The following is a 25,780-nucleotide window of genomic DNA, read 5'->3' as shown; positions in this document are numbered from 1 at the left end:
CGCTCCCAGTCAGTGTGGTTCTAACTCATCAGTGGCAGCAGCGGAGAGGTCCTCCAACAGCCCCGGACGGGAGCTGCACCTCCACAAATCGCTCGCCGATATCTCTTGCGGCACCGCAGGGTTGTCGGACAGGAAAAGTTGCCTCTAAGAGTTTTGTTTATTTCATTGTTTTTTTTTATTTCGCCCGCAAGGAGGAATGCTCGGCATACCTGTGCGGATCGTGGCCCGCCTCTAAACTCCCACTCATCGCGTGAGATTCATTTCGTGTTCATCTCCGTGCCTCTGCGGTTACGAAGATCTCTGACAAGGTAAAGTAATGTGTGTGCGCGTGTGTTTTTGTTTTACATTTTTACATTAATTCTTGAAGGCATTGATGCATTGTTAGCTCTGCCCGTGTTTCCGTCCGTCCGTCCGCCCGCCTGTGCGTCAATCTGTCTGCAGCGGTGTCATTCACTCACCAAATGTCTCGTGATTAGGAAACAGTGGCTTTTGCAACTATGGATGTACCGTATGTTGAACTTCGTTTGCACCGTACGTGGCTAGCGGCGCTAATCGGAGGTGCGGGGGAAGGACACAAACAACAACAAGCAGCTAGAGGAATTAGTTTGTCGAAGCTCGAAGATGATGATGATGATGATTTATAAGCGCACAGCTCCTGTGGCTTCCTAATGTCGGAAGGAAGAGAGCGTTCCAGACGGCCGCAAGAAGCAGCATCTGAAGACTTGCTGCTGCTGCTTTGGGAATTGATGCTTAAGCAGTCTTAACAATAATGGGTGACGTTTCGGGCACTGGCCCTTCGCGTGCACGTGCGACGAAGAAGGGCAACTGCAGCCCCGTATCATTGACGAATACGCTCAAGACGTCGTTGTTATTAGGATTATTATTTAATGTTACTAACAAAGACCAGTGCGTGAGTTGACTTTGATAGGCGGTTTAAAGATCATTGTGCAACTCAAGCCAAGCAGTGTTAGTTAGACTTCTCGGACTTGTTACAAGAAAACAATCACGGGGAAAATGAGAGCCAGTCAAATACTCTGAACGCGCGATGTTGATTCTAAACGTGGAGGGGGGAAAACCGGAGGACCCGGAGACAAAGCCGAACGACCACGGGGAGAGAGACACGCAAACTCCAAATATACAGCAGCAGCAGGCGTCAGGGTCGGGATCGAACCCACGACCTCATGTAGACCAGGCGAGGGAGTTAACATCTCACCACCACAGCGGTCTCCAACTCATATTATCCCCTCTGTTTCTCCACTGGTCTCTCTGCAGTCTGAGTGCTATGAAGAAGGGCCATTTCCCGAAACGTCGTATGTTATATCATCGTATTATTTTTAGGCCACGCACAGCGATGTGAATGACGAACGCGTTGGGTTTGTTCAACGCGTGATCATTCAATTGCGTTGTCTTTGCGTGCTAATTGTACCTGGAGTTGTATGTGTGTCTCTATATATTTGTGTGCACGTTGAACCTCTCCCGCACCGAACGTAGCGAGCCGTACTAACCGGAGTAGCAGCCGTCGTAGTTTTGTCTCGGACTACCACTGCGATGGTCAAGTTGTACTTTGTGGGTATCCACTCGAGAACTCAATATTGGAGCTGGAGGCGCTTGCACCTCCGATCAGCACGGTTGGGCCACTACGTACGGTGCGAAGGAAGTCCAACATACATACAGCAGTACCTTTACCTCTCTCGTGTCTCTCTCGGGGCGCGCCACGGTGGTGAGATGTTAACTACCTCGCCTGGTCTACTGGAGGTCGTGGGTTCGATCCCGACCCTGACGACGCCTGCTGCTGTATATTTGGAGTTTGCGCGTCTCTCTCTCTACGTGGTCGTCTGTATTTTTCTCCGGGTCCTTAGCTTTTATCCCTCCACATTTAGACTCAACATCACGACTTCAGAGAATTTGTCTATTGCTATAGATCCCCACGTGATAAGCCAGATGATTGGGCCATTGTTTGTGGTAACCAAGTCGCTTCTGAAAAAGAGCTAAGTGGTTCAGTGGGCTTTACCTGGTAAAATAAAAACAATCGTTTCAATCGTAAAATAGTTTATAGCTTAATAGTTTACACCGTGTGGGGCGAGCGGCTGATGATAATTCAATTTAAAAAAATATATATTTTCGAATGACCAATTTGTAAATAGGCACGTGCACAGTCAGTTGTGAATAGTTGGTTGTGATTCGGTGGTTGTGAATAGGTGGTTGTGAATGGTCGGCTGTGAATAGTTAGTTGTGCATAGTTGGTTCTGCACAGTTGATTGTGAATAGTCGGGTTGCCTGACTGTTTCTGTTGAGTGCCCCGTACGGGGGCTGATAGGGCCGTGTGAATGTTGCCACGCGTGGCCTCAAAGTCGATGTGCAAGGGTCCATCTCTGTGTGTGTAGCATATGTTATGAAGGGACACTAAATTAAAAAATAACACGTAAATATTAAAAGACAATTTTTTACTTGCACAGTAAAGTAATTGTATTTTTTCATTTGTGCTATACAGCCAGATAATACGACACATCGCTAACCTTAAACACCCAGTCGTTCATACAAGTTGAAGGCGGTATAGTACTATAGTAATAGAGCAAGTGCAGAATCACTGAACCGGAATTGATCGCTTGAAAAGCATTTAGCGCGGGGCCCTTGAAAGTGCGGGGTCCGTAGCCACATGTGTAGTAGCTACTACACATGTAGTAGCTACTACCACATATCTACATGTGTAGTAGCTACATATCTAGTAGTAGCTACCACACATGTGGCTACTTTTGCTACTGGGATAATCCGACATTGGCTGTGTGCACGCGCTCAGGGGCGGCCTGCAACAATCAGCCGCCTTTGTGTAAACAGAGAACCTTGGAGCGCTGGTGGTATGTCTCAGACGAGGTTGGCCACCACGGCTCAACTCTGCTTTGCGTCAGCCCGACATGAAGAGCCACTCTCTCGCGGGCTGCAATTGACGGCAATTACCGCCGGTAACCACCTCGCACGTGCCGTCACGCGGCTTTCTGTGACAAAGCGGATGCCAATTGACCCCCGGAACCTTTAGATTCACACGAACGGTAATTTTGGGTTTATCATCATCATCATCTTTTCTTCATCGGCATTATTATAGGGCAGCGTTCGGTAATGGTCCGCTTTAATCCCCAAAGCCTTTTTGTCGGTAAATGTTTTCTGTGGGTCATGGAATGCTCAAAAGCAACAAAAAGAACCCTTTTGACTGTCTGCTAACAGCGCGTTTAGTTTATCTTTCGACTTATGTATACATTTATCTTAAATGTTAGACTCGATCAATGAATTGGTCAAACACCGAAAAAATTACAGAACCCTTCTTGGGGTAAAAAAGCATCGTGATACTTTTGGCTTCGCTTGGTGGGAGAGTTTCTGTAATGTCATTCTCTCTCTGCGATACGATATCAATCTAAGCGATATTAATCTAAACTATTTTAATCTAAAACATATTAATCTCAACTATAATAATCTAAACTATTTTAATCTAAACTATAATAATCTAAGCGATATTAAGCTTAACGATTTTAAGCTTAGCGATATTAATCTAAACAATATCAATCCAAGAAATATTAATTTAAGCGATATTAATCGAAGTGATATTACGCTTAGCGATATGAATCTATCTAAACGATATCAATCTAAGCAATATTAATTTAAGCGATATTAATTTAAGCGATATTAATCTAGGCAATGCAAATCGAAGCGATATTAACTTGAGCGATATTGAAATGACCGGTAGATGCACCACCAGCTGTACCCCCCTACTGTGCCAGGCTAGGTGCTAGAGGTCTCGGGACAGACCCAGCAAGTGCCATGGGTTGGCTGACTGAGATGACTGGCAGATGCACCACCAGCTGTACCTACACATACATACACATACATTTATAATCACTTAAACGTCAAATTTTGTTTTAAAGCTTTCGTGACTGCAGGGATTCATATTCTTGGTTCTTTCGGTAAAGTCACGTAGAAGGGAAATAATAAAATAAAATAAATATAAAACACTTGTGATGGGTCGCTTCTGCAAAAAAGATAGAGCTGCACAGCCCATTGGGGGCCTTACGGCTGGCAAAAATAAACATCGTTAAATAGTGATAACAGTTAATGAACGTCTGAGTCTGATGCATGAAGGTTGAACCTCTTTTAGCACCGTGCATAACCAACCGCGCTCGTCGGAGTGGTGAAATCGGCTTTACTTGGTAAAATAAAAATGTAGTTCACTAAAAAAACACATTGCGATGCGCTAACCTCTCCTTTACTTTGCAACTACTTTGTTGTGTTTTTTGTTAACTGTTTGTTGGTGTTACTTTCTGACTCGTCTCTGGCCTGAACAGCTGTCATTAAAGAGCTTTATAGCTCATGGGATTCCTCCTGCCGTATAAATACACAGTCTGACGAATCGGTAACAGCTATTTATTTACGGATTTTAATCGTCGTTTGTTTTAATCTCACAACTATTTAGCCAGGATTTTTTTTTATTTCATGTCTGTTTTCTTGTTCTTGTTGTTGTTGTTGGTAGCTAAACAAGCGGCGACTATTACGATCTAAGCCATTCAATGCCGTTCACACAAAAAACCGGACGACGCCGATGACCACGTGATGTGGCATCGCCCGAGTGCGGCGATGCACACATTCTGTGACGTATGAAGCACGTGATCGTCATTATCGTGATACAATAATTGTTATTATGTCGTACGTAGCCCAGAGCTACTTGTCCACTTTTGAGCAAAGAAGTGTTGAGATGTGAGCGAGGCCTGGGCTGCAAAGAGCTGGTGACTGACGTCTAAATTACAGCAGCGAGCAAACGTCTCCACGTGACATCCACCAGCCCTCGGCTGTCACAGCACACACAGTAACTCTGTGCACAGTGTCGAGGTGTGATCCCCTAACTGCAGAGTTCAGCTTCACGAGTATGTCTCACATATTTTCCTTCCTGCGGGAGAAACACAATTACAGAATCCAGTCAAAGGCCCGCGACAATCATTTACCTTTGAGCTTAAATTTAGTGGCTTTCTTGAACGGGAACAATGCACAATGCTGCGTCAAATTCAATCAGTGCTGACGGAGGGTCATTGTGTGGGAATTATGGCTGTGGTTGTTATTGTTATTGATGATGGGCATGTCTGTGACACGGTGTGGGACGCTGGGGAGCGGTGGTGTAGCGGTTAGCGCGCTGCGCTATGAACCTGGCGACCCGAGTTCGATTCCCGCTCACGGCCAACACCAGTGACGATTATCTGAACCGGTCCTGGGCCTCCCCTAGGTCGACTCAGCCTTAAATGAGTACCTGGTGCGGTGTGTAAACATCGCCACTGGGGAGACAAAGGCGGTCGGGCGTGGTGCTGGCCACCCACCCCCTCGTTCGTGTACCGTTCCGGCCTTCATAGGTGCTCGCTAACAGCACGCCGTGGGTGGAGCGGTCTGGTAGCGGTCAGCGCTACTAACTAGGCCAGCCGAGTTCGATTCCCGCTCACGGCCACCAACACAAAGTGACGATTATATCATCTGACCCGGTCGTGGGCCTCCCCTAGGTCGACTCAGCCGCAAATGAGTACCTGGTGCTGTGTGTAGTAAACATCGTGGTCCGGGAGACAAAGGTTCCGTGCCGGCCTTCATGGGTGCTGCTACTCGCTACTAACAGCACTTGCCCCAAACCTTACCCACACACCTACCCATTCACCAGTCCACTTAACAACCACACTTATCCACGCACCCACGTATTAACCAAGCCAGCCACCTACATACTGACCAACGTATCCACCCACCTACATGTCAACTCGCCTATCTGCCCATCTCGACACCCACCCACCCACCTCCAACATTCAACACGCAACCATCAACACATGCCGACCGAGTGTCGGATTAAGCTAATGCGGGGCCTGTAGCACGATGTTATAAAGGGGCCCTAAATAAAATACAAAAAACACGTAAACATTCAAAACACGAATATTTAACTTGCATTGTAAAGTAATTGTATTTTTTCATTTGCTATACAGCCAGATAATACGACAAATCGCTAACCTTAAACACCCAGTCGTTCGTAAAAGTTGAAGGCGGTATAGTACTATAGTAATAGAGCAAGTGCAGAATCACTGAACCGGAATTGATGGCTTGAAAGCATTTAGCGCGGGGCCCTTGAAAGTGCGGGGCCCGTAGCTACTACAGTAGTACCACATATGTAGTAGCTACATATGTGGTACTACATATGTAGCTACTACACATGTAGCGATGTAGTAGCTATCAATTCTGGTTCAGTGATTCTGCACTTGCTCTATTACTATAGTACTATACTGCCTTCAACTTTTACGAACTACACGTGTAGTAGCTACCATGTAGTAGTTACTACACGTGTAGTAGCTACTACTACACGTGCATCCACTTTTGCTACCGGGATAATCTGGCACTGTGCCCACCTGCCCAGGTCACCTCCCACGACTCGCACAGACGCGGCTTCCTGCTCAGATTAGCACCGCGCCCGCGACCCACTCCACGGTGGCTTGCCCCGCCACCTTGGGGGCGATGCGCCAAGAAAGAGGAATGAACGGATGGGATGGGTGGATGGGGCAGGGTGGATGGGGCAGGGTGGGTGGATGGGATGGGTGGATGGGTGGATGGGGCAGGGTGGGTGGATGGGTGGATGGGGCAGGGTGGGTGGATGGGTGGATGGGGCAGGGTGGGTGGATGGGGCAGGGTGTGTGGATGGGGCAGGGTGGGTGGATGGGTGGATGGGGCAGGGTGAGTGGATGGGGCAAGGTGGGTGGATGGGTGGATGGGGCAGGGTGGGTGGATGGGTGGATGGGGCAGGGTGGGTGGATGGGGCAGGGTGGGTGGATGGGTGGATGGGGCAAGGTGGGTGGATGGGTGGATGGGGCAGGGTGGGTGGATGGGGCAGGGTGAGTGGATGGGGCAAGGTGGGTGGATGGGTGGATGGGGCAGGGTGGGTGGATGGGGCAAGGTGGGTGGATGGGTGGATGGGGCAGGGTGGGGGGCAGGGGCAGGGTGGGGGGATGGGTGGATGGGGCAGGGTGGGTGGATGGGGCAGGGTGGGTGGATGGGTGGATGGGGCAGGGTGGGTGGATGGGGCAGGGTGGGTGGATGGGGCAGGGTGGGTGGATGGGGCAAGGTGGGTGGGTGGGTGGATGGGGCAGGGTGGGTGGATGGGGCAGGGTGGGTGGATGGGTGGATGGGGCAGGGTGGGTGGATGGGGCAAGGTGGGTGGGTGGGTGGATGGGGCAGGGTGGGTGGATGGGGCAGGGTGGGTGGATGGGTGGATGGGGCAGGGTGGGTGGATGGGGCAAGGTGGGTGGGTGGGTGGATGGGGCAGGGTGGGTGGATGGGGCAGGGTGGGGCGGCTCTCGCTCCTTCTCACTGCGCGGAGACGGACGGCTGCAGAGCGCGCGGTGTTGTCACAACACACACGGGGTGGGGGGGAGGGAGGGAGGAGCGGCTGGAATTGTTGGGGCTTAGTCCAAGTTAATCTCCCCCCCCCCCTCTCGCTCTCCATCTCCTACTCCCTCCCCTCCCTCCCCCTCCCTCCCCTCCCTCCCATCCTCGCTCCCTCCCTCTCTCCTTTTTTGTACGATCAGAGGAAACAAGAAGATGCTCGGTGTAGTCGGCACTTTGCTTCGTTCATCATTTCGGTTTTTTTCCCATTGCTTTGCTTTATGTGCCCCCCCCGCCTCCTGTTTAAATGACAGATTTCTCTTTCTCGACTCCAGGGAGAGCGATGGCAGCAGCCCGAGGACTCCGCCTCGTGTCCCTCTGCCTCGCCACGCTACTCTGCTGCCACGCCAGCCCCACGGAACTGCGGCTCCAGGTTCGATTCTGAGCACGGGCGCCCCCCCCCCCCCCACTCTCCCCACACCGACTATCACGGTCCGCGACGTACGGCGTTGAACCAAGTTCCACCCACATGCATCGGAATCAGAAATATTATGACTATGAATCTTTCACGATGTCTAATTTGCCAGATAAGGGCCACTGAGACATTCGCTTATTTATCAGAAGCGACCTGGCCACAAATGAGAGTTTGAACGAAGTGGCCCATAATTTGAACATTTAAAGCGGCAAAATAATCAAAACAACCTCAATGCACGTTTTAAAATGTGGAGAGAAAAACCGGAGGACCCGGAGAAAAATTCTAAGCAACCACGGGGAGAGAGAGACACGCACACTCCAAATATACAGCAGCAGGCGTCAGGGTTGGGATCGGACCCACGACCTCCCCCATACCAGGCGAGGTAGTTAACATCTCACCACTGTGGTGCCCTGGATAGCCCATTGAGCTCAGAGTCGCTTTTTTGAAGGGTGATTCGGCTGCCAGGCAACATCAAAGCATTCCACAATTTACAGATAAAAAAAAACAAGTGAAGAATAATAATAGCAATTTGGTTGTAAAATCACTTTCACGCTCAGACTTTAGTGATTTTAACCGTAGTGTCGGTTTAAACGAGGAGAGAGATGGCAGTAGAATGGAGATGCCAAGAAACAAACCGGGTGGGTTCCAAAGACTTTTGGGGCAGCAGCAGCTACATGAAAAAAACTGATCATCCAAATTACGTGCGAAATCTGGGGAACTGTCAACAGGCAATCCAACGTGCATCGCAGATTTTATTTGGATTGCCCAACGGTAATCAATAGGCCAGAGGAGGTACGTTTAGACTCCACTCGCACAGCCCACCCCATCCAATGCCTGGATTAGAACCCAGCGGCTGGGTCAGTGGCGGTCTGGCGCCTCTCAACCCCTCACCTGCCCTCCCCCTCCCCCCGCCCTCGCAAGGTGCCGGAGGAGCAGCCGCCCGGCTCCGTGCTGGGCAGCCTGGCCCAGGCCCTGGGGCTGACGCCACGAGAGCTTCGCGACCGCGGGTTCCGGCTGCTGCCGCCGCCGCCATCGCCGCCGGGCCCCGGCGGCGCCGCCTCCTCCTCGCCGCGCCTCCTCGTGCGCCTGCGCGAGGCCACGGGCGAGCTCGTGTCGCTGGGCCGCCTCGACCGCGAGGCCCTCTGCCCCGCCGCGGCCGCCCAAGTCGCCCCACCGCCGCTGCCGCCGCCGCCGGCGTCTCTCTTCGCCGGCGCGGCGGCCGCCGTCGGAGGCCCCGACGCCTCCGCCGCCGGCCGGGAAGAGCCGGCGGCGTGCTCCGTGGTGCTAGACGCCGTGCTGGAGAGGCCGCGGCGCTCGGCGGTGCGCGTGGTGCTCGACATCCTGGACGTGAACGACAACGCGCCACGTTTCGATGCTGGCTCGCGGCGCGACGACGGCGACGACGGTGACGACGGCGACAATGGCGAAGAAGAAGGAGGCTGCGCCCGCGTCGCCGTGTCCGAGTCGGCGCGGCCCGGGACGCGCTTCGCGCTGCCCGCGGCCCACGACGCCGACGCGGGGCCCAACGCGCGTCTGCGCTACGCCCTCAACGCCAGCGCCAGCGACGCCTTCTACCTGAGGGTGTCTCGCGGCGACGACGACGACGGAGACGACGACGACGGCGGAGACGGAGATAGCGGGGGAGGAGGAGGAGGGTTCCCCGAGCTGGTACTGCGCAGGCCGCTGGACCGCGAGCGGCAGGCCGAGCACCGGCTGCGCCTCACGGCCACGGACGGCGGCTCCCCGGCGCGGGTGGGCGTGTGCGGCGTGGTGGTGCGCGTGCTGGACGCCAACGACAACGCGCCGGCCTTCGAGCGGCCGCACTACCGCGTCGAGGTGGGGCACCGCTCGCTGACCGTGACCCCATGACCCCTATCTCTGACCCCATGAGCCCTATCTCTGACCCCATGAGCCCTATCTCTGACCCCATGACCCCTATCTCTGACCCCATGACCCCTATCTCTGACCCCTGCGCGCGGGAAGCGGCGGCGCGGCAGAGACCCAAGTCCGATTCTCGATCGCCGGCCACCACCGGCACCGGTGACGATTCGCTGAACCGATCCGTGGGCCTCCGCTGGTGCGCTGTGTCATAAAACATCGCCACCAGGGAGGCCACCCAGTCGTGTTGCCGTGCCGGCCTTCATAAAGGGGCTGCCGCTCGCGGGCAGGAGGGGGTGGGGAAGGCAGAGGCAGCGTTGGGCGGCGGTGCCGTTGATGCTACGACACAATTAACCGCACGCCCTTCATTGTACGGTGGGCGGGGGGGGCGGGCAGCGTCACAGAAAGCGGCCGCGTGCCGGCAGGCGGCACGTCGGAGAGCCGGCGTCGCGACATCTCCATTCTCATTTTACCTTACTCTTGCGGCTCACCAACCCCCCTCCCTCCCTCCCCTCCCTCTCTTTCTTGTTTATCTGTTGTTTCATCTCACTGATCTATATCTCTCCTCTCCAGGTCTCTCCCCCATCTCTCTCCCTCTTATCTCCCGTACATCGCACTGATCTCTATCTAGGCCCCTGGAGGGCTCTCTCTCTCTCTCTCTCATCTCTCTCGTACGCTGTTTATCTATCACTTCATCCCACTCATCCGTACGCCGCTTGCGTCGCAGCCGAGCCTCATCTCTCGGTGTGGCCGTGGCCCGGCGGGTCACTCCCAGGGTCAGACGAAGGCCCGTGAGGCAGCGTAGCAAACTTGGCAGGAATCCGTCGCGGAGATGCGGCCGCTCTGCCGCTACGCAATGCGCGGGACCGACCTAAAACCCGAGATGGATTCCTGGTTCGGCACGGCATGGGGGGGAGGCCTTCAGCCAGCAACGGATTGACCAAACGACTGCAAACGGATTGGTAATTCTTTTGTTCGGTTGGGTCTGATCGCCGCGGAGCGAGCAAACAGTAGCGTGCGTGTGTGTGTCTCGTAACACCCCTTCTCCACCCGGCGCAAATCCACGTCAGCGAAGTTGTCGCGTAATGAAGAAAAATGCGGCCGAGCTATCTGCTGCTTCAGCAGGCAGCCGGCAGCAGGCAGCAAACAATAGCAGCAGGCAGCAGCAGCTGGCAGCAGGAAGCAGGAGGTAGCAGCAGGTAGCAGCAGCTCCTCTCGCTCGTGCCGCTGGAGCGTCGAACGATCAGGTCCGTGCGGACATCTCGCTGGAAGTCGCAGCTGACTGCTGCTGCCTGCTGCTGCCTGCTGCCTGCTGCAGCCTGCAGCCTGCAGCCTGCAGCCTGCTACCTGCAGCCTGCAGGCTGCCGTCCAGGGAGTTCCCAGAGCAACGAATTTGTCCTCCAGTCCGGGGACTGCGGAGCGCGCCAGCGTTCCACACTCAATTTCAGAGGGGGGGGGGGGGCACTTTCGCCGATAAGACATCAGCGGTGCGAGGGGCCGCCGCGCGTGTTGTGCATTGTCGGGGTGCCGCACGTCAGGGGCTGCACTAAAAAGGTCACCGGGGGCCGCCCAGTGGCCCCGCGGGCCTCGCAAAGCAGGAGCACTGCTGTGGGCGGCCATAGCGGGTGCAGCAAGGGTCGCCATGGGAGGGCCGTAGCGGCCACTTCCTCCCGTCGCTCAGCTGGCCATCGCGGACTTTGGCCTTCTTCCCACTCGCGTCTCGTTCCTCGAAACGTGCGCCGTGCGAATCCGCTCGCGGTGATGACACACATCCCGCACCATCGTGCGCCGATGATGAATCGCGTGGCCTTCGTCACGATCCTCATTCGGAGACGTGAATCACTCCGCCTACTTCCTAGGTCACGTTCGTTATCTGCAAACAAAACACCACAAATGTGTGCACGAGAGACGGCTTCCTGTCATGATTAATTACTCCGGCGCTGTGTCACGCCGGAGTAGCCAGCGTCGTTCGGCTTGTGATAACATCATCTGGAATTTATAGCTCGATATTTGTTTTCTCTAACGCGTCACTGGTTAAGGGGGCACATGACCGGGGCAGGTGGTGGTAGCAGCACTCTCAGGTAGCAGCAGCAGCAGCAGCGATGGTTGGTGCATCACGCACAGATGCCATGTCATCGATTAGCACGGTCGGCTACGCACGGTGCAAAAGAAGTTCGTGAAGTTGTGGCATGGCTCGGTTTTGCACGGTGGAAAAAACGACTCCCCGAGCCGTGCCGAGCCTCGCGTCCCGGTTGAGCCTCGCGGAAATCCGTGAGGCTCGAGACGATGCCGGCAATTGACGGTCGCCCTCCTGTACACCCCCCCTCCGTGTCGTCCCAGGTGCGGGAGGGCGCGCCGCTGGGCACCGAGGTGGCACGCGTGCGCGCCATCGACCCGGACGAGGGCACCAACGGGCGCGTGGCGTACGCGCTGAGCCGGCACGCGGGTGAGCGCGCGCGCCGCCTCTTCTCCATCGAGCCGCTCTCGGGCGTTGTGCGGCTCGCGGCGCCGCTGGACCGCGAGCGGCGCGCCGTCGAGGAGCTGTACGTGGAGGCGCGCGACATGGGCCCGGACGGCGTGGCGGCGCACTGCAAGGTGACGGTCGCCGTGCTGGACGACAACGACAACGCGCCGGAGATATTCGTCTCGGCGCCGACCGACGGCGGCGGAGCCGGAGCCGGAGCCGGCGCGCCGTCTTCCCCGGACGTGGCGGTCGTCACCGTCGGGGAGTCGCGCCCGCCCGGCTCGTTCGTGGCGTTCGTGCGCGTGGCGGACGGCGACGCGGGCGACAACGGGCGGGTGGAGTGCGTCCTGCGGGGCGCGGGGCCCTTCGCGCTGCGGCCGTCCTTCGAGAACGGCTTCGCGCTCGTCACGAGCGACGCCCTCGACCGCGAGCGCGCCGGCCGCTTCAACGTGACGGTGGTGGCGCGCGACGCCGGGCGCCCGCCGCTGGAGTCCTCCAAGGAGATCACGGTGATCGTCGCCGACGAGAATGACAACGCGCCGCGGTTCGGCGCGCCGTCGTACCGCGCGTCCCTGTCGGAGAACAACGCGGCCAACGCGCCGATCCTCGCCGTGTCGGCCCGCGACCCCGACGAGGGCGAGAACGGCCGCGTGAGCTACTCGATCGGCGCGGGCGAGGCCGGCGGGCTGCCCGCGGCGGCGCTGGTGTCGGTGGACGAGCGGAGCGGCGAGGTGCGGGCGCTGCGCCCCTTCGACCACGAGAGGCTGCAGTCGCTGAGCTTCGAGGTGGTGGCGCGGGACCACGGCTCGCCGGCGCTCAGCGCCACGGCCACCGTCGCCGTGGACGTGCTGGACCGCAACGACAACGCGCCAGCCGTCTCCCGGCCGCGTCTCCGGCGCGGCAACGCGACGGTGTACGCGCTGTGGAGCACGCCCGCCGAGGCGCAGCTCGCCAGGATCCAGGCCGTGGACGAGGACCCCGGCGACAACGGGAAGCTCGCCTTCCGGCTGCTGCGCGGCAACGACGGGGGCCTGTTCCGGCTCGACGGGGACACGGGCGAGCTGGCGACGACGCGCGACTTCGCGGAGGGCGACCGCGCCAGCCACGAGCTGCTGGTCGAGGTGAGGGACCACGGCAAGCCGTCGCTGTCGTCGCTCGCCACTATCCACGTCGTGCTCACCGACATCATCCCCGCGCACTACCACCGGGACGGCGGCGACGACGGCGACGACGACGACGACGGCGGCCTCTTCATGGGGCTGCCGCTCATCCTCATCGTGGCGCTCGCGGCCGTCTGCTCGGTGCTGCTCATCACCATGGTGGTGGTGGCCGTCGTGTGCAAGCGCGAGAACAAGGAGATGCGCACCTACAACTGCCGCGCCGCCGAGACCACGTACTGCCGGAAGCCCGAGAAGAACGGCGGCGGCGGAGAGGCGGAGCGCGGCCTCCCCTCGTCGTCCGAGCCGGGCGGCGTCGGCGCCCCGCCGCCCGACGTCATGCTGGGCCTCGGGGCGCCGATGCCGCCCGGCGTCATGCTGGGCCTCGGGGCCAGGGCCTCGCTCGAGCGGCTGTCCCGCCTGCTGGCCGAGACGTCGGGCGGGAGGGGGGGAGGCTCGCAGGTCGACATCGCGCGGGAGCACGCCTGGATGGCCGATGAGACGGAGTCGCTGCCGGCGTGCTACCCGGCGCTCGGAGGGGCGGCCCGCGGGTCGATGCGGACCTTCCGCTGCTGGGACGAGGCCACGAGCGCAGCGGCGGCGGCCGCTGGCGCCGCGGCGCGGTACGGCTCGCCGGTGAGAGATACGGTGAGAGATACGGGGTGAGAGAGACGTGGTGAGAGAAAGGGGGTGAGAGAGAGACGGTGAGAGACGGTGAGAGATACAGGGTGAGAGAGATGGTGACAGAGATACGGTGAGAGATAGGGGGTGAGAGACGGTGAGAGATACGGGGTGAGAGAGACGGTGAGAGATAGGGGGTGAGAGACGGTGAGAGAGAGACGGGGTGAGAGATACGGTGAGAGAGACGGTGAGAGACGGTGAGAGATAGGGGGTGAGAGACGGGGTGAGAGACGGGGTGAGAGAGACGGGGTGAGAGACGGTGAGAGATACGGGGGAGAGGTAGCACCGAGGTGATGACGACGATGATGATGATGATAGTGATAATGATGGTGATGTTGATGGTGATGATGGTGATGATGGTGATGATGGTGATGATGGTATCGTACGTTCAGTGTCAATGTTATCTCCGAGTAGCACGGTTGGCTCCGTCCGTTGCGTGGGGGTACAACTCGCTCACGCGTTCGTAGCGGTGATGTGTAGCGATAAACTGTGATGGTGGTGTCACACATTGAGTGACAATATCAACATCGTCCTCATCATCGTCATCGTTGGACTTTATCAGAATGAAAAGACAACACTGCCATGTATGCCTTAGTAAGGCGGCGTCGATCATTGACGTACGACGAGGCCGTCATTATCATAGATATTGGGGGGGGGACACACCGCAACACCAGGTACTCATTTGAAGCTGAGTTGTCCGAGGCGAGGAGGCCGTGAGTTGACCGCTACGCTGCGGTCACAGGGCCACGCGGCCTCCTGACCCTGCGCTGCGGAGGCGGCGGCATTGGCCCCACGATGGCCCCTTGACCTTTGCGCCGTGTCCCCGTTGTGTCGCCGCGTGGCCATGACGCCCGCCCGGCTGTCGCCCTGTGTCTGCGTGAGCAGCTGATACCCAGCAATGAACACCGGCTCAAGTTTCCCACCGACGCTTTCAGGTGATTGCGCCGGAGTTGTATGTGTGTCTCTATATATTTGTGTGCACGTTCAACCTCTCCCGCACCGAACGTAGCGAGCCGTGCTAACCGGAGTTCTGCATCACGGCATAACAACCACGGGGTAGCAGCCGTCGTAGTTTTGTCTCGGACTAGCACTGCGATGGTCAAGTTGTACTTTGCGGGTATCCACTCGAGAACTCAATACTCGGCGCTTGCCCCTGCACCTCCGATTAGCACGGTAGGGCCACTATGTACGGTGCGAAAGAAGTCCAACAAACATACAGCAGCACCTTTACCTCTCTCGTGTCTCTCTCTCTTTTGGGGCGCGCCATGGTGGTGAGATGTTAACTACCTCGCCTGGTATACAGGAGGTCGTGGGTTCAAACCCTGACGATGCCTGCTGTATATTTGGAGTTTGCGTGTCTCTCTCTCTGCTTGGTCGCGTGGATTTTTCTCGGGGTCCTCTGGTTTTTCCCTCCACATTTGGAATCAACGTCACCACGCGTTTAGAGTATTTGGCTGCGATCAGTTTCCACGTGATTGGGAGTCGTCATCGTTGTTGTGCCGTCATTTGTGACCGCCAGGTCGCTTCTGAGCAAGAGCTACAGAGCAACTCTGTGAGCCTCGCCTCAATACTTTAGTTCGTAGTCGAGTTTAGATTGCCTGAAACGCATCGACAGCAGCTGCTGCTGAAAACAGTGGTGATGATGATGATGATCTTGACGATTGATGGTAATGGTGATAAAGCTGTTGATGTCGATGATGATGAAGGCAATGGTGATGTTGGTGATGGTTGAATAATTACGGTCGTTCTTTCGGTAAAGTCACGTATACCCACGTGACTTTACCGAAAGAACCAAAGAGTATGGATTCCTGCAGTCACGAAAGCTTCAAATCAAGATTTTAAAAAACATCGTGATTAATTTTAAACGGCGGCATCGTTCGTGAAAATTGCATCTCACAATCGCCGCTGTGGAACCACAGACCAAGCTGGAAGGCTACGAGGCAATGAGCGTGCGCTATCAACTGCAATGTGGGACCTTTCCTGACAGTGCTTTATTGCCAGAAAGGGTAAACTCGATTGCTATACCTTGCTCTGCAGTTCTCTACACAGTAAGATGTTTCCAGCCTGTCAGCGAGCATCGTTTAAACACGCGGGAGCAAACCGGAGAAACCCCACGCATGCGAGGAGGCAACGCTCGATCCCATACAGATGGGACAAATGATATGAGACAACGACACTGGCAAAAGAGATCCCATGCTGGAGCTGCTCACCACGAGCTCTCAATGCCCTGATAGTGGCATTGCCCTTGTCCTGTTCACCTTTTGGCGTCGTTCTCTGGTCCGACGAGGCCCTAAAGAAGGCTGCCGTCCCTGGTCGTTGTTGTTGCTACGGTTCGTTTAAGGCAGCTCGTCATCGTCGTAGTCATCATCGTCGTCGTCGTCATCATCGCATCCCCCCGTGTCTCGCGAGCCAGGCGTGTGTGCACCGAAGCGGACGGCATCAGTGGCAAGGACAGCGGCCGCGGGAGCGACCCACGGGACAGCGACCCCGGCGACGCGGACAGCGACGCGGAGGGAGCCGCGGCCGGGATCCGCGCGGCGGCGGAGATGCCGCCACCGCCGCCGCCGCCGCCGGTCACCGCCGCCGACGGCGCCGCCGGAGGGCGCCGCGTGGCACTCGGCGCCGGGCCGCTCTGCTCGTCACGGCCACTGCGCCCCGGTACGTGCGGTGACAGAAGGCCGAGTGGTGGACCCGGATAATAGGATAACGCTTGAGAGCGGTGGTGGTGGCGGTGGTGGTGGCGGTGGTGGTAGCGGTGGCGGTAGCGGTGGTGGTAGCGGTGGCGGTGGTGGTAGCGGTGGTGGCGGCGGTGGTGGTGGTGGTGGTAGCGGTGGTGGTAGCGGTGGTGGCAGCGGTGGTGGCAGCGGTGGCGGCGGTGGTAGCGGTGGTGGTGGTAGTGGTGGTGGTGGTAGCGGTGGTGGCAGCGGTGGTGGCTGCGGTGGTAGCGGTGGTGGTGGTAGTGGTGGTGGCGGTGGTGGCGGCGGTGGTAGCGGTGGTGGTGGTAGTGGTGGTGGCGGCGGTGGTGGTAGCGGTGGTAGTGGTGGTAGCGGTGGTGGTAGCGGTGGTGGTGGTGGTAGCGGTGGTGGTGGCGGTGGTAGCGGTGGTGGTAGCGGTGGTGGCAGCGGTAACGAAAGTGGTGCTAGATGGCGATGCTTATGGAGCTTAGTTAGTTCAACACATCAGCTTTCGCGACCAATTGTAAATGTTGTCGGTTTACTCTCCAACACACCGGCGTGCTGAACCAGTAACGAATTGGCACGTTCTGTTGACGTGACAAACCTTCCTAATTGGCTATGTCGGGTGGTGGCGGGTTTCACGACACTTTTATTCCTACCCAATCTAACCTCCCAAAAAACTGCGCAACCGATCTGGCCCGAGGCCGTGCCGAGCCAGCGCAGCTTGGCAGGCGCCAGCTCCTCCTTCCACTGAGATGGGCCGGCGGGAAACGCGCGATGGCCTCGTACCGGCGCGGTTCGCGTGTGGCAGCGAGGAAAGTCTGGGATGGAGGCCGCCGGCCTGGGGCGTCTAGGGTCAGCAGCGTCGGCGAGCCGCCAGTGGGGCCCGAGGTGGACTCCACGTGACGACGGTGGCGGCCGATCGAGGGGGTTTTCGCCAATCCGTCCATGCGTCTGTTCGTCCGTGCGTTTGTCCACGCGTCTGTGTGTCCGTGCGATGGACTGAACGGACGTCCGTCTGAACGTCTTCTCCCGCGTCTCTCCCCCACCAGACCTGGCGCGGCGCAAGGCGACCACGCCGACGTGGGAGCTCATGCCGCACCGTGACGCCCGCTGCCTGTGCCCCACGCCGACGCCGCCCAGCGCCTCGGCGGCCGCCACTCCCGGCGGATCTCCCGCCCAGCGCCGTCGCCACCACCACAACCACCACCACCACGGCCACGCGGCGGAAGCGGACGGCGGCCGGCGGCGCCGCATGGCAATCTCCCACCAAGACGTGTCCGCGTCGAACCCTCGCCACAACAACAACTACCACAACAACAACTACTACCAGCAGCAGCAACCGCAAGACGACGAGCTGCCGATCCCGCGCCACCACGCGACGGCGCGCTACCACCACGTGAAGCGCGCCAACTCGGGGCCCCAGCGCCGCTCGCTCGTCAACCCCGCCGTGCCGGAGATGAGCCGCTTCATCGGCGAGTGCATGCAGGCCTACAGCTCGGGCACGCTCGCCGATGGCACGGGCAAGGCCCTCGCGTCCCGGCACACTTCGTCGTCCTCGTCGTCGTCGTCCTCTTCGTCCGACGAGGAGGGCGGCGGCGGCGGCGAAGGCGACGGAAGGGGCGGCCGGAGCGTGAGGTTCCACCGCTGCGGGGTGGCCGCCGGTGCCGACGGAGCGCGGGGGGCGGCCGGGGGCGGCCCGGCGTGCGGGGCGAGGGACGCGCTGGCGCTGTGAGCCGGCTTGCTCGCTCGCTGCTGTCGCGTGGCAATGCCGGTTTGTTGATGTTTGTCGTCGTCGTCGCTTCAATGTGGGACGCTCGGCAATGGCCGCCACGGCTCACGCGTTCACATTTTGTCCAACGCTCAATCCGACGGTGCGGCAACGTTGCCGCGACGATTTCTCCAGCGCGAGCACACTGACTTCGGGTTATTTGTTGCTGTTGTTGTTGTTTGTGTGGTTTAGCCGGCCTGCGCTCTGCCGATGAGCCTTAAGAGCGGTCGAAAACCTCTCCACGTGATCGTCCACTGAAGACGAACGCTGCCTCTGTTGAGTGTTGGTCTGGAAGGCCAACATGGCCAATGATGGACTGAGCAAAAAGAACGACACTTCCCACGCAGGACAGACAGATTTGACGTGCCGGTGATTATTTATTAAATTGTATAATGCGCGGAGTGCTCACTGTTTGTGTGTGTTGTCCTATGGATAGACTGGCACTTGTCATGGGAACGTGGAAAGCTCAACCGCTGGCTCAGGGCCAGTCGAGCGAGCGCCTCCTTCAATACCGGGACGTGGAAAACCAATCCCCCCCCCCCCTTATCGTCAGCGCTCACCCAACTCGCGTAAAGCGAAACGCGTCTTGGTTAAAAATCGCTCCGGTGATGTCCACATGACTCACGATATCCTTGCACGCAATTTGGACGTGGGGAGCGGTGGCGCTGCGATTAGCGCACATCCCCCCCCCCACGCCCGCCGGGCATGGCTGACATTCCCCCTCGAGACCATCGCCAGACCGACCAGCGTGGTGAAATATGGTCAAACAAACATACCCCGTGACCGGCACGGGGGAAGGAGGCCCTCATCCAGCAGTGGATCGCCGTGGGTCTGCAATTAAACGTTGTGGTTGCGAACGTAATTGTTGTTAAGTTGTTGTGCGGCGCAACTTTATATAGATCCAGGTCAGCCTCGCCGAGGCTCAAGACTCGTTGTGCAGGAGGGTCCTGCTACACGGGGCAACTTGCTGAAGTTTGGCTTCCGCGTGGTTGGTGATTGGGAAGTTCCAGAGAAAGCTAACGCCACGGCGATGGGGATTGCGAGGTTCATCCGTGAGGGGATGGTTCACAAAACCCACTTGCTGTACTGCCATCATGTGACCTGCTCCTTCAGAAGCAGGGCGACACTGGGGTTGGCTCTCCGCTCAAACACGGCTGAAGTCGCACGCCGACCGCGCCTGATGATTGGTGAAACACGGCACCTGTGACGTGGAGAGCGCCGGTTCACGTTAAGGAAGACCATTATCTGAATCTGTTCTGGGCCTCCCCTAGGTCGACTCAGCCTCAAATGAGTACCTCGTGCTACGTGTAAAACATCACCACTAGGGAGACAAAGGCGGCCGGGCGTGGTGTTGGCCACACCACCTCCTCGCATGCCGTGCCGGCCTTCATAGGCGCTCGCGAACAGCACTTGCCCCAACAGCCTGCGCAAGGAAGTGTTTACCAATCATCGGGCAAGTGCAGTGTGTGTACAACGGCTACGTTTGCCTGAGAACAAAGCTTAGCACACTTGTAAAGGTGGACGGCGGTGGGTTGGTGAGGATCTGAAGTGTGGACGGGACGACCTCCTTGACGCAGAGGCGTTCCTTCCACGCTCATTCGCTCATCGTCATAATCGTCATCATCGTCGCCGCCGTAGTCGTCGTCGGCATCATTGTCGTCATCGCCGCCGTTGTCATCGTCATAATCATCGTTATCGCCGTTGTAATCGTCATCATCGTTGTCATCGTCATCATCATCGTTGTCACACGAAGTGTCAACAAGTGAACATGAGGCCTACTGAAGGCTCTTGTAGAAACGTGGTCCATTACCCCGCTCCCCGTTAGCACGACCTGCATTCGCATGGCTGTATAAAGTCAACTTCCCAACCCTAATTTATTACTTATATATTTGTTATATATATCTTCGTATTCTTCGACATCACTTAATCACCTATTTACATTCTCACTGTATTTATACCCCTACTCTCGCACCGATGAAAATATCGCCGTGATTTTTGTTTCGTTTTTTTTGTAACCGCAGCGCGAACGGAGGGCGATTGAATAACCGCGGTGCCTTGAAAGTGAAACAATATAATGGGCAACGTTTCAGGACACGGGCCTACTTCATGGCCAAATGCCGTGCCATTAAAGGCGACTTCACGGGGCTCGACAGCAGCCAGACGAGGGCGGCGGTTTCTTCTTACGAACAAACGCTTCTCGTGCGCCGTGAAGAAGGGCCGTTGACCGAAACGTTGCCCGTTGACATTTTCTGTTTTGTGTCGAGTTTCGTGTTGTGTTTGGGCACCACCACGTGACTGGAACGCTTTTGCAGGCTGGGAATGCCACTCAATAAAGTGAGCCTCTTGGTCACGCCGATTGACTCCGTCAGTGCGATTGATTCTGCCCCCTGCGACTGTGTTTGCTGATCTCCCGCGCCGACAAACAGTGCCGGATTATCCCAGCGGCAAAAGTGACTCCAAATGTAGCTAAGGGCCCCGTGCTAAATGCTTTAAAGCCATCAATTCCGGTTCAGTGATTCTGCACTTGTTCTATTACTATAGTACTATACCGCCTTCGACTTTTATGAACGACCGGGTGTAATATTTGGCTGTATTGCAAATGATAAAATACAATTAATTTACTATGCAAGCTAAAAATGCGTGTGTTTTAATGTGTTTTTAAAATGTAGGGCCCCTTTATGCTACAGGCCCCACCCTGGCTTCATCCGGCACCGACTTCACGGCCCGCTAACTTCAAGGCTTTAACGCATTCATCATGTTTGTTATTATCGAACATTTTTTTGCAATGGTCTGTCATTGGGTGATGGTGATTTTGGCGACGTGGTTATGAGGAAATAAACTTATCAATGAATGCACGTCAATATTGCGTTTACCAACTGTCCGTTTTAGCGAGGTGTATCCTAACTGCTAGCGGAGGTAATTGCAAGCGAATTAATTACAATTCAACGGACACTGCATGCGTCATGTAATTTTCTCATCTCGCTGGTTACTCTTGGAAAGCGCGTTGTTTACGACCAATGATTTAGAACGGTCTTTTATATCGTTATAGGCTACGATCTGCATTTAAATGTTCTCGTAGTTACTGCATTAACCACACATCGTCGCACTTGTGGCATAAAAAAAGCAAGCAAACAAACACGCTCTGATCATCCTAACATCCGCAATTGTGTTTGAAACGGAATGGCCTACACCTGAGACGACATTTTGTCCGTTAGCTGCAAGGACGTTGCGATTTAAAGAGGCGTCAAAGTCGCGCGAGAAACAGTTTGTACCTCATGGAAACATTTGTGCATCCAGCCAAAGAAAAAACCAAATTAAAAACAAAAAAATGTACAAATGATATCCCGCCAGTTATTTTGTACCCAAGTTGAACTTTTTTGCGGAGCAGAGACCCCCAGGGCTCCCCCCCCCAGCTCGAGAACCACTGGTGTAGTGTAGCATGTAGTGTAGCATGTATAGCGTAGCGTGTAGTGTATAGTGTAGCGTAGTGTGTAGTGTATAGTGTAGCATGTAGTGTAGACGATTTCAATGCGCGCCGTTTTAACAAAGCTCTCTCACACACGCGCCTGCGTGCTTATTGTTAAGTTTTATTGTATCGTGTCCCGCTGGGAGAACTGACAGGACGTGCAGGTTTGTTGAAAACCCATGGCTTTGAACCATCCACAGCGAGAGCGTGGCAATGCGCAAAAAACCATCGGGTCAACTCAACCCGACTTTGGCGACTTCAACCTGGCATTGGACCCGACACGTAACAATAACAATATAGCTATGGGTATTGCATTATAATATATTTTTTGTTTATCAATAATAAAAACAATATTCTAGTGCAATGCGAAGGGTTAGGCTCGGTAGTAAAATGACGACAATGGCCGTGCCCATTACCGCTTAAATTTACAAGCGATTATAAAACTGTTGCAATATTATTATTAATAAAAAAGCACGTACACACGCGAATGCACTTCAGTGTCAAAACAAGCGAGCGGCCGCCTTTAAAACAGTAAAGCGCAAAATCTTCCCTGGTCCAAATACAAAACGGACCCTCAACGACAGACCGGGGCAGTGGATTGTCCATCACCGCTCTGTCCCATCGAGTCCACGACGCTCCCAGCTGACCCCCCCCTTTCTCTGTGCCACAAGTTGGAACGATGCGGGTGATGCGGGGGGGGGGGGGCATGCCACGTGGCATTGAGGGACGAGTGAGAGCAGCGATAGAGGGGGTTGCTTAGGGGATCACGAAAAGGGATCACGTGGGGAGGGATGACGGGGCGATGGAGAAGATGTTGATGTTGAGGCTTTAAGAGAAGAACGGAAGGCGGGGGGGGCTGCCTAATGTAGAATGGGAAGTTTACTCTTACGTACAATTTCATCATTGTTGTAAAGCGCCTTGGAATAAGGTGCCACATGAACCTACATAAGGTAATAAAAACAAATACAAACGACAAAGTTTGAGAACAGTTTGAATAAAAACGCAATTCCAGAAAAACAACCGAGACACGTTCCCCGCTTTGCGAAGTCCTCCCAGGAGCGCGTGGTGGCAGTCCCGGTTTAAATTCACCCTTGCGATCGACCAATGACAAGGTGGTCAACCCTTCGCCGAGAAGACTCGACGATCCGATCCCCGCTAATCGCGAGCGAGGCGGCCGCTGCCCATTCCGCGGAACACCGGGAAACTCAAATCGCGGAGAGGCTCAGAGATTCATCTTCTTGGTTCTTTCGGTAAAGTCACGTGACTTTACCGAAAGAACCAAGAAGATGAATCCCTGCAGTCACGAAAGCTTTAAATCGAAATTTAGGTTCAGAGATCTGGCGAGCGCACACCAGTCCCGGCTCGCGGCGATCATCAGTGCCGGATGAGCCCGGTCCACGTGGAAAACCGGGTTCCAGAGCCCGCGACGAGTGAGGAGCGACCGACAGATTGAACCGGGACGGACGCGTACCACGTGCGGAACGGACGCGGGTTGTTAATCCGCGAGCCTGATAATAATCCGCCCCAAGGTTCAATCCGTGTTATCGGCACAGACACAATTGCAGGTATCCCTCGGTTCACGAAAGGGACGCGCGTCCGTCGAAAACCACGAGCAGCAGGAAATGTCGCAGAATGGCTTTTCCCGTGACTTCAATACAAGAACATTCGGAATGTGTTTCGGACAGTCATTCCAACTCGGACACCACCTCTATCTATCACGTTTAGCAATCCAAAAATAGTAATAAAGAACGTTGACATTAAATCAATCGAATCACAATTTATAACAATTATAACAATTCGCCTTTTCAGGGAACTCGCCAAAAGATCTGCTGCACGTTGGAGTGACGCTGAGGCGACGCGGAGACGTCACGTTTGCACTGCAGGGACTCCGTGACGCTGTATCCGATGGATGACGACGCAGCCTCCGCGCGTTTGATGATCTCACGGTGCCCGGCGTGCCGTTGTTGAGATTTGGCCCACGTGAGAATTCAATTTCGTTCATCAAAAGGCGTCCATAATGTCAACTGCTTTCATGCGGAAATTCGTAAACCTAACGTTCGTTAATCGAGGGATACCTTTAAAATAAAATTGCGGCCGAAACCACAGACCACAATTTTAAAAGTCACATTTTTTTCTTCCCACGGATGTCGCTTCGGTTGAGCTCATGCCACGTCAGCTCCAGGCTAAGTGGAGCCGGGTTGCGTGGGCTTCCGAGCTGTTTTCATCGATTCTTTTCAAAAAGGTGGTCTCTCAATCTGGTCTTGGCAGCTTTAATAAAAATTACAATATAAAAATCGGACGAGCTAAAACATTTTTTTGTAAACAACTCCCGCTCATCGACGGCGATTACTCGGAGATGCCCCTTTAAAAATGGTGGCCGCCAAATAACCGCCACCCTCCAAAGGCGGGAACCCCCCCCCCCCCCCCTACGAGGTCAACGATGACATCACCCAGGACCGACCTGTCACCTCCCGTGCAGCGGCACCGGTGGTAACGGGGGAGGGGGGGGGGGTTGATTCCACGAATTGCCGCGACTCTATAACCCTTTCTCTGAAAACACCAGCGGTCGACGCACACGAATCTGACTCCCCGATTCTTACGCAACGCCATCTTAGTAACAGTAGTAATAATAACGACCGAAGCATCATTACACCTCCAATACACACACGGCATCGTTACACGCGCGGAGAGAATTGTGGCCGTGACCCCCACGAAGGCTGTAAAAGTGGCAGCCGCAGTAACGTTTGTGGCATCTGCGCGTCGTGCAGACGCGTTAACCGAATATTGCAAAGCAATTGGTCCCGTGAATACGAGTGGACTAATCATCCTATATATTTATACTGTATATAATCGACTCGGCAGGTAATGATACATTCCTTCGTTAATAAATTAGCCTCCCGAGCCGCTAATTAACTCGCCTAACCGAGCTCACCACTCACCCACGTTAATTTGACCTACAATCACCGTGTCCTATGATACAGCGCCGCGCACAGCCTCGCTAGCGACACTCGGCCCGACGGCCTCCGGAGGCGACGAGGCGGCAAGGCGTCTCTTCGTCTTCGTACAACTGCGCCCACGGCAGCGAGGAGCGGCAGGCGGCCGCATCTCGTCGCAAGTCCATCCCAGGCCGCGTCTTTGTCCCATCACCTCCCGCGCCACTTCCCGCGACATCCTCGAACCGATCATTCAACCGCCCGGGGCGATCCCGCGATGCGTTCCGCTCGCGGTGTTCGTCCCAGAATGCACCGCGGCTCACAGGTTGCGCAGCCGTGCCAGCAGGGAGTCGGCGTTCCCGACCGGATCGCCCTTGCGATTGGACCCCGGATCGGCCTTGCGATTGTGACGAGCGGACGGATCCGCATTCGATGCCGGAGTCCGCGCGGCGCGATTCCGATCCTGGGTTTTCTGACCACCCTTCGTCGCCGTCGTTGTCGCTGAGGACACAAAAAAATGTTGGTGAAACGGGAGGGACGGCCACGTGACGACGCCATCACGAGTTCGACGATTTCACAGAACAGGCTGCGGCAGTTAGCCCACCTAAAGCCTCAATATTGTAAAAAAATAATATTCTTTATTAAAATCAAGTTAAAATAACAGTTTAAACGGTGTAATTTTTTTGTACCAGGTGACCGCAATTTAAGTCGAGTAATTTTGGCTTCTTGAATCGACGTGGATCAAAGAAGATTTTTGTTCCTGGGTACTAAGTGTTATCACACGCTTTTCATTAACTCACTCTGTCTGTTGTTGTCGTATCCTCAAATCTTGTAACTCAATTTGAACCCACTTTCCAATGTCGTATCGACTGCAAACTTGGTATAGTTATGTCACACTGA

General features: G+C 55.7%; 2 protein-coding genes across 4 annotated transcripts in view; one reads left to right on the top strand and one right to left on the bottom strand.

Moving 5' to 3' along the window:
- LOC133357744 (protocadherin gamma-A4-like) lies at positions 1 to 21,342 on the top strand. Of its 3 annotated transcripts, none has more exons than XM_061575842.1 (7): positions 1 to 308; positions 7,716 to 7,813; positions 8,777 to 9,691; positions 12,074 to 13,990; positions 14,921 to 14,970; positions 16,449 to 16,693; positions 17,763 to 21,342. In XM_061575842.1, exons 2-7 carry the CDS (start codon positions 7,724 to 7,726, stop codon positions 18,443 to 18,445), a joined length of 3,900 nt encoding a protein of 1,299 aa, XP_061431826.1. In that variant the 5' UTR covers positions 1 to 308; positions 7,716 to 7,723; the 3' UTR covers positions 18,446 to 21,342. The 3 variants fall into 3 exon arrangements, with proteins under 3 accessions (XP_061431826.1, XP_061431824.1, XP_061431825.1); XM_061575840.1 differs by having other exon boundaries at positions 12,074 to 14,002; XM_061575841.1 differs by having other exon boundaries at positions 7,695 to 7,813; positions 12,074 to 14,002.
- Positions 21,343 to 22,050: 708 nt separating this feature from the next.
- The window catches only part of LOC133357781 (protein diaphanous homolog 2-like), a 66,463-nt gene continuing 62,733 nt past the window's right edge, over positions 22,051 to 25,780 (bottom strand). The window contains 1 exon segment of the mRNA XM_061575901.1: positions 22,051 to 25,381. Within this exon segment, the coding sequence (XP_061431885.1) occupies positions 25,200 to 25,381 (182 nt within the window). The 3' untranslated portion in view covers positions 22,051 to 25,199.

This window comes from Lethenteron reissneri, chromosome 59 (assembly GCF_015708825.2).
Source record: "Lethenteron reissneri isolate LAM-NWPU_2019-01 chromosome 59, ASM1570882v1, whole genome shotgun sequence".
NCBI lineage: Eukaryota > Metazoa > Chordata > Hyperoartia > Petromyzontiformes > Petromyzontidae > Lethenteron > Lethenteron reissneri.
Note: the sequence above shows the minus strand (reverse complement) of the source record. Positions and strands in the feature narration are given on the sequence as shown.

Coding starts and splice junctions, on each gene's coding strand:
- LOC133357744 (XM_061575840.1), top strand. CDS start 7,724: ATGGCAGCAGCCCGAGGACTCCGCCTCGTGTCCCTCTGCCTCGCCACG. Junction 7,814..8,776: donor CCACGGAACTGCGGCTCCAG/GTTCGATTCTGA, acceptor CGCCCTCGCAAG/GTGCCGGAGGAGCAGCCGCC. Junction 16,694..17,762: donor GTCACGGCCACTGCGCCCCG/GTACGTGCGGTG, acceptor CTCCCCCACCAG/ACCTGGCGCGGCGCAAGGCG.